Below are 7,548 nucleotides of genomic sequence, written 5' to 3'. Positions count from 1 at the left end.
AGAGAGAGAGAGAGAATTTGGGGGAGAGAGAGAGTAAAAAAAAAGAAACAGAGAGGGAAAATAGGAGAGAGAAAGATGAGAAATGGATTGTTAAGCCCTTGTCGCTTCGGGGCAGCAAAGCTGCCATGAAGCATCCTATTCTTTTTCCCTTTTGTTTCCATATCAAATAGAGTCATTTGATTAGTGAAGGGAACCAATGAATATATTCCAAGATATGAGGCTAGTCAAAGTTGCACTATGTTCCAAAGGGCTTTCACTTCAATTCAATTCCAGAACTAATGCTTTATTCATTCCTACTCTTCCCCGCATAGCAGGCACAAAGGAGAAATATACTTAAATTTATAGATCCTATCTTTATTGGCAAGCTTTTTTGAAATCTAGGGCCAAAGTAGAACATTCAATCTAAAAGAGGGGGTGGCCTACATGGCTTTCTTAAGCATTTTCTTTCGCGTGCTCAAATGAGCCCTTATATCTTCTCTCCTCCATGTTCTTGGATCTTCTTAAGCCATGCTAGCCAAAATGTTAGGAGTCAAGGATCATGCATTAAAGTAGATCTATAAGCTTCTTTTGAAGCTAGCTTAAGTTTGGTGTATTTACAAATTTTTTATCAGTTATGGGGGATGTACACATTATCATGACAATATAAATAAGTCACTTGCATTACAAAAAACATATAAAAGACTCTTGCTATGGAGATGGATTTGAAGAACATAAAGATATTTTCCACTAGTGTTCTCTTATTGGCTCCTTTACCCTATATTTGACAATAGTGATGAATAATATCTCCCTAGTTGTGGCGTCTTTTTGTTATGTGATTGAAGAGTATTAGTTTGTAGTCTAACCTTTGATCCAAATATATCAAAGTATGTAAATAAAAAAATTTGTGATTCCTAAGAATTTTATTCCTAGTTTGTGGAAGTAGTATGCATAATGCACTTTACATTATCGTAGGAAGCTTTGGCTAGTCGAAACTAGTACCCATTTTAGATGTCCCAAGGATCATATGATGATATGAATCACTAATTGTTTGCTCGGGTTTTTATCTGATTGTGGTGGCTTTTGACATATTATATGATTTTTACAGGATGAAGCCCATCAACTAAAGCATTAAGAGATGAAGATTGAGATCGCCGTGAGGGATGAGGATGTTGTTGCTCATGTTAGGGAGTTTTGAGCTGCAAACACATGCGCACCTACACATATGTGCATGTGCTTGTGTACACGCTTGCACACATACACGTGCTCCCCATCCCTCCAACTCAATGAGCATGAAAAACTGAGGTTTAATAGCATATTGAAGTGCAGAACTCTAGGAGGTCTTATAATTGATGCAGTTAAGTCAATTATATTTAGGCAAAACTCCATTCAAAGTCTTGAGAGAAAGCTTGTAAATTCTCGAGTTGAGGACGGTTGCATCACTGTCAAGCATGTTTTCCAATGGACACTACTCGAGTTTGAGTGGTGGGTGTGCATTGACACAATCGACGGATTGCGTGTTGGTGTGAACAATGCTTGTGAAGGGGAAAAGATAAAAGTATGATAACTTCAAGTGTAGAAAAGGATTGTGAGAGAGAGAGAGAGAGGGGTTGGGGGGGGGTGTGTATTGATGTGATGAAGAATGTTGCGAGAAAAGAGACGTTGGGCTGTGTTTGGTTTGAAATTCAGGTTCTGTTTTCCTGGCAGAGAGAAAATCGGTGGGGCGCCCTTCCCAAAAATGGCAACTGTCTGAGAGTCTCTCTCTCTCTCTCTCTGCCTCGCACACCCCCCCCCTTTCGTCGTCGTCTTCTTCTTCTTCTTCAATAATCCATCCTTAATCCTCTGCAACGTCTTCTCCATGCCTCGCCCTCTTACAGACTCTAGCTCAGTAGCTCAGCTGCCTCCCCACAGCTTCTCCTGATCCATAATAAACCCGGGCTTGCTCCTGCCTTTGTTGGCTGATCCTTCTCAGAAACAAGCTTTCAACCCATTCGCTTAGGGTTTCCGATTTTTTTTGCAGCCCCACAGACAAAATTGAAGGTTCGCTATGACCTTAAGGTTGCAGATGAGGTAGGCTGCCGCGGCTGAATGTGAAATTCTCAGTTGATACAATCAGTCCATCTGCAGCAAACATTTTTGCAGTTTGATCAATCCCAGCCATAGCTCGAGCTCTGAGACATCATCATTGCCCCCCAGGGAATTCTTGGCTCGAGATAAAATGCCGATGCCTTCTCGCTCCAAATCGCTCGGCGGCTCCGGTAGAAGCGGTCGTGCTCCTTTGTCTACAAGCAGCATTAATGTGGATGACCATGCTAGCAATTGCACATCCCACCTTGCCAATCTCAGATCCATTTCTCGAGGGAAGCTCATCAAACCGTCCTCTGTGGATAGGCGCAGCAGCGGCAGGCATGCATATGACATTAGGAATACGGTGGTGGATTCCAGCTCAGATGTGATGAAGCATGCTGTTAGCCATGACAGTGTTGAGCTCTTGAGCTCCAGGCCTGTGATTCCTCAACCCTCAAGAAGAAAGACCATAGCTGGTAATGTGCCTTTCACAATTGAAGAAAAAGAAGAGGAGGAAGAGAACGGTATGGCATTGTCTTCCCTCACCACTCCTCTCCATCCCAGTGCTTCAGAAAATCAGCCCTTCAGCCCTCAGGTCTTAGGAGGGCTCCAATACAAGACGAGCACAAGTGGCAGGCGTCCTTTCAAATCGCGAAACAGCATAGACAATGCAGATGTCTCCCAGAACAAGCATGTCAGGAAACTCATGCTTGAGCCGACTCGGGAAGATAGCAGAGAAGGACAGGCAGATCGAATCAGGGTGTATGTGCGTGTAAGGCCTATGTCGAGCAAAGAGAAAGAAACAGGAGCTCGCTGTTGTGTGAGAGCAGCAAACAAGAGGGAAATTTACTTGACTGAGATAGCACTGGAGACTGATTATTTAAGGTTGAAACGGTTGAAGGGTCGCTATTTTGCTTTTGATGGTGCTTTCCCTGATGACACAGGTCAAGAAGAAATTTATCGGGCAAGGTGACTAGTGCTTCCTTTTCTTTTCTGCACTAGCACGCAGTGAACTTTTGTGATCCTTGCAGATGTTTATTTAGTTTTTGAAACTTCGAAATTTTAACAGTACAGCACAGCTTGTGGAGGGGGTCCTTGAAGGCAGAAATTCTTCAGTATTCTGCTATGGAGCTACTGGAGCGGGTAAAACATTCACCATGCTCGGGACTGTTAACAACCCAGGAGTAATGGTTTTGGCCCTTAGAGACTTATTCTCAAAGCTGAAGCAAAGAAGCAAGGAAGGTGAGCACGTAGTGCGGCTCTCATATCTGGAAGTCTACAATGAATCGGTCAGGGACTTGCTTTCACCTGGCAGGCCGCTGGTAATTCGGGAAGATGCTAAGCAGGTGATTATTTGCCAATTAGAGATTGCTATAACAGTCTTTGGAAGTCCCACATTTGCACCTCTATTGATTTGGGTGAGCTGTAAATAATTTATACTTGGCTGATAGAGATGGCTAACTGCTTTTCCCAGGGTATTGTTGCCTCAGGGCTGACCCAATACCAAGCAGTGTCAGCAGATGAGGTAAAGCAGTTGCTATTAATGCTTTCTTCATCCATGACAGGTATAATTTATGCTTCTAAACGGTAAATGCTCCTCGAACAACTAGGTTAACCAGGGACAGGGATTTTTTTAGTATGCGCGCTGAAGCCTTGCATTTCTTAAAGGCCTATACATTTCCCAATCTGCGTTTCATTTCTCCAGATGCGAATAAGCTTCTGTGCATGTATAGATGTGCTATTTTAAGAAGGGAAGGATGAAGGATGAGAAGCTTCTTGAAAAATAAAACATGTGATTTGTATGCAGGTAATGGCATTGCTTCAACAGGGTAATCAAAACCGAACAACTGAGCCTACCCGCTTAAATGAGACGTCCTCAAGATCCCATGCTATTTTACAGGTATGGGAGAAAAATGCTTGCTCAGGCTTACGCTCGCCTTTTAGGGGTATACTCCATCAGTGATCTCAATGGAAAGTATGCCATTTGTAGGTGGTGATCGAATACCGTGCACGTGTAGATGCATGCCTTGTCACTCGTACTGGAAAACTCTCTCTCATTGATTTGGCAGGCTCAGAAAGGGCGATAGCTACAGACCAACGCACTCTAAGGTCTTTAGAAGGTGCCAATATTAACCGGTCCCTTTTGGCTCTGAGTAGCTGCATCAGTGCTCTTGTGGAGGGCAAGAAGCATATACCTTTCAGAAATTCCAAGCTTACACAGCTTCTTAAGGTTTGTATCTTATGCAATCCGAAAGCTGAATACTGATTATACACTCCAGAAATACTTTCTGCACAAGATCTGATATTCAGGTTGATGTGCAAAATAAAAATGTGGGCATGTTGTAAATGTCCTTCCAATGTTAAGAGTTAGTTGATGTGCAAATAGTAAATGTGGGCATGCACTAAACATGTTCTGGACACTTCTGCTTCAAAACGAGTTGCACAATGCTGATCATTTAAGACTTTCTGCAGGACTCACTAGGTGGTGCATGTCAAACAGCTATGATTGCAAATATCAGTCCAAGCAACTTGTCATTTGGAGAGACTCAGAATACTCTTTACTGGGCAGATCGTGCCAAAGAGATCCGCACAAAGGTTGATCATCCATTTTGCTTCTTGACATAAAGACAGTAGTGCTGTCATGTTTAAGCTGTGCATGTACATTTACATAGCAGAGGATTGTGTCTCTGTTGGTTCTTATTAGAGCTATGAGAAGATGCCAACACATCTTTAACAATTCATGAGCTTATTTCATACCGGTTACAAAATACAACTAGTGAGTTTCTTCTGAATGCTTTCTTTTCTTCAGGTTAGCATGGCAAATGAAGAGCTGCAGGTTCCCACATCACAGTCTGAGCAGCTTCAGCTTTTGCTACAGGTGCAAAAGGAAAATCAACAACTCAGGATGCAGGTTGCTCAACTACAACAGAAGCTACTTGAACTAGAAAACGATGCTTTAGCTTTGCCTCCAGCAGGGCAGCAATGTAATGATGTTTGCGTACCCTCCCTGCGACCCCCTCAGAAGGAAAATGTGGAAGGGACAGGTACTAAAGACAAGTCTTTGTCATGTATCACTGAAATGAAGAGATGCAGGATCAAAGCTCCCACTTACATGCCAATGCAAGAGGTCAATATGAATTTACCTGTTGATTCTTTCGGGCCAGATCAACATGAGAGGCATGAAGAAGTGATGGTGAGGACTCCATTGACTCACTCTGCTGTCAAGAGGAAAATTCTGATGAGGAGTCCATTGCCACCTCCCCGGAACTCAGCATTTGGGTTCCACTCCACTATCAGAGATCATTCTGGCAGGAAAAGAACATTCTGGGACATTACTAATACCAGCAGCCCCTCTGGTAAACAAACAGGCCGCAATACAAGAAGCAATACAGCAGCTGAGGCCACTCCTTCTCTGCTTTTACAAGTAAGCCTGCTTCTACTATCCTCCTATACCTCCCCGCTTAAGGGAGTGACGGGTTGCATTCGTAGTCTGTTTTCAGGTGGTGGAACTTGCAAATGGTTTCTTAGTCTTTCATGTAGGTTTCTTAAGAGCATTTCTGCACCCACAGCCTGCTGGCTTTTCAGTTTCTCTGATTTATTGATGGTGGGACTTCTCTGCACCAGCCTGGTTTCTTGCGTGGGCGCCCGTCTTTCAACTGAAGTTCAGCCAAGGTTGCCATGGAATTCCCTGAGGTGCCTGAGCAAAAGGTTGAGTTGCAGGGTAGGAGCGTGGATGCTAGGCTCAGAAAAGTGATGATTGATTCACTTGGCAGAGCATGAATGACAGAGTCATTAGAAAGTTGCAGAACCCTGGAGCACAGGAGGTTGTAGACTTATGTCTTAACTGCAGTCAAAAGAATAGGTATAGAAGGGCACATATTGGCAGTTCTGTATAGAAGTCACATGCCTTTCATATATTCTATAGAGCACATATTTCCTCTTCTAGCATTAATATGCAATGATTAGGTATAAAATACCATTTTATGGACTGATTTTGGAAGTGGGCTGCTTTTCTTTCCCTGCATGAAGGCCTCTTTTCTCTTATCTTTTAACAGGATTAACAAGGCGATGCTTATCACGTGTGAGTGAATCTTTTGGAGGAATTGAAATAGATTCAATTGTGAATTAAGCAGGTTCAACCTGTAGTTTATCACATTATTCAGACAAATTTGGCAGTTTGTAATTGGTGCGTGTACCTGATTAACTAGATACATGAAATGAAATTGAAGATAGACTATTTTTTGGTAAAAATGATCTCCTAGCAAACCAATTACACCTCTCTCTCTCTCTCTCTCTCTCTCTCTCTCTCTCTCTCTCTCTCTCCACTCCTCACCAACGATGGTATGTAATCTAGCTAGAGATGGCAGCATGGAAGTGTAATGGAGTGCTACAGGTGAATGCAGGGCTTCTTCGAGACATATTAAGGGTGCAGGACACCATATACAAAGACTAGCATGGAGGAACCTCTAGCTAGCAATGTGAAACAAAATGAGACTCACTATATATGCCTCTTGTTTGTGCCTAGTATAATAGAAGAATTTTCTGTACTTGAAAAGATTGGATCAAAAATTGGGCATGGCTATAAGGAGGCATGGAGACACTTCCAAGGCCCTTGTTCCCATTCCAATTTCCTTACCAAGGACCTAGCATATCTATGCATTGAGCATTTACTAAGCCTTTCTCCACCCCTAGTTCCTGAATGTCCTATTTTGCACTCATCATACTCATCTTTCTTGGGAAGAGTGGTGGGACTGCAATGATGGAAGAGTGAATATTGTTGTAGTAGATTGCACAACACAAGAGAACAGAGAAAACAGAAGAACAAAAGAATGTTGTAGAGAGAGATACTCAGAAAATGGAATCCATATACCAAGCAGTGAGTCACTGGTTGCGTGGACACTAGCACTGGCCCCTCTCTCCAACATGGCTTGCCAAGGGAATTCGCAAGTGATGAATGACCTGAGGTACATAAATAGGCATAAAATAATGACATAAAAAGATCAGGGAGGCCAGCATCATGCACCAATCGGTCAACACAATAAATGGCCAAAACCATGAGAAAAATGACTAAAAAATACCTTAAATATCTTTAGGTTCTAGCCCACAATTGTACAACTCACTCATGAGCTAACTAGATTGCTAACACCCTCTCTCAGATCATGGGTGCTTTGATACAATACAAGGGTGATCAAGCCATCGCCAAGGTGTCTTGGAGAGAACCTAATGTCAATGTTGATCATATTAGAACATGAAAATAGAGAAGAATCGCAGCAACTCCCTATGTCTGTCAAATAATGCCTCGCATTAGCATACATGACTAGCCTATCACAAATGCCTTTGAGCATGCATGACCATGGATTCCATGCTTTTGCTTTTTGCCAGATTGCCAAAGTGTCCTTACATGTGAGTCAGGGACTAGGAGCCAATCCCACTCTCTATCATAATACAATCCATTATGAACCTAGATGTCAATCCCAGCCCTAAGATTTCAAAGAACACTCTCTC

General features: G+C 42.7%; 1 protein-coding gene across 1 annotated transcript; it reads left to right on the top strand.

The window, feature by feature from the left end:
• Positions 1–1,599: 1,599 nt before the first annotated feature.
• On the top strand, positions 1,600–6,244 carry LOC148013727 (kinesin-like protein KIN-8A). Its single transcript, XM_087668371.1, has 8 exons — positions 1,600–3,012; positions 3,113–3,389; positions 3,518–3,568; positions 3,851–3,943; positions 4,034–4,273; positions 4,516–4,638; positions 4,853–5,467; positions 5,668–6,244. The coding sequence occupies exons 1-8, from the start codon at positions 2,195–2,197 to the stop codon at positions 5,701–5,703; spliced, it is 2,253 nt and encodes a 750-aa protein (XP_087524497.1). The 5' UTR covers positions 1,600–2,194; the 3' UTR covers positions 5,704–6,244.
• Positions 6,245–7,548: the final 1,304 nt, after the last annotated feature.

The sequence above is a fragment of the Lygodium microphyllum genome, chromosome 26 (genome assembly GCF_053477565.2).
Source record: "Lygodium microphyllum isolate KBCC chromosome 26, Lygodium_microphyllum_v1.1.10, whole genome shotgun sequence".
Classification (NCBI taxonomy): domain Eukaryota; kingdom Viridiplantae; phylum Streptophyta; class Polypodiopsida; order Schizaeales; family Lygodiaceae; genus Lygodium; species Lygodium microphyllum.
The sequence above is the reverse complement of the archived record's forward strand: the minus strand, read 5'-3'. Positions and strand labels throughout refer to the sequence as shown.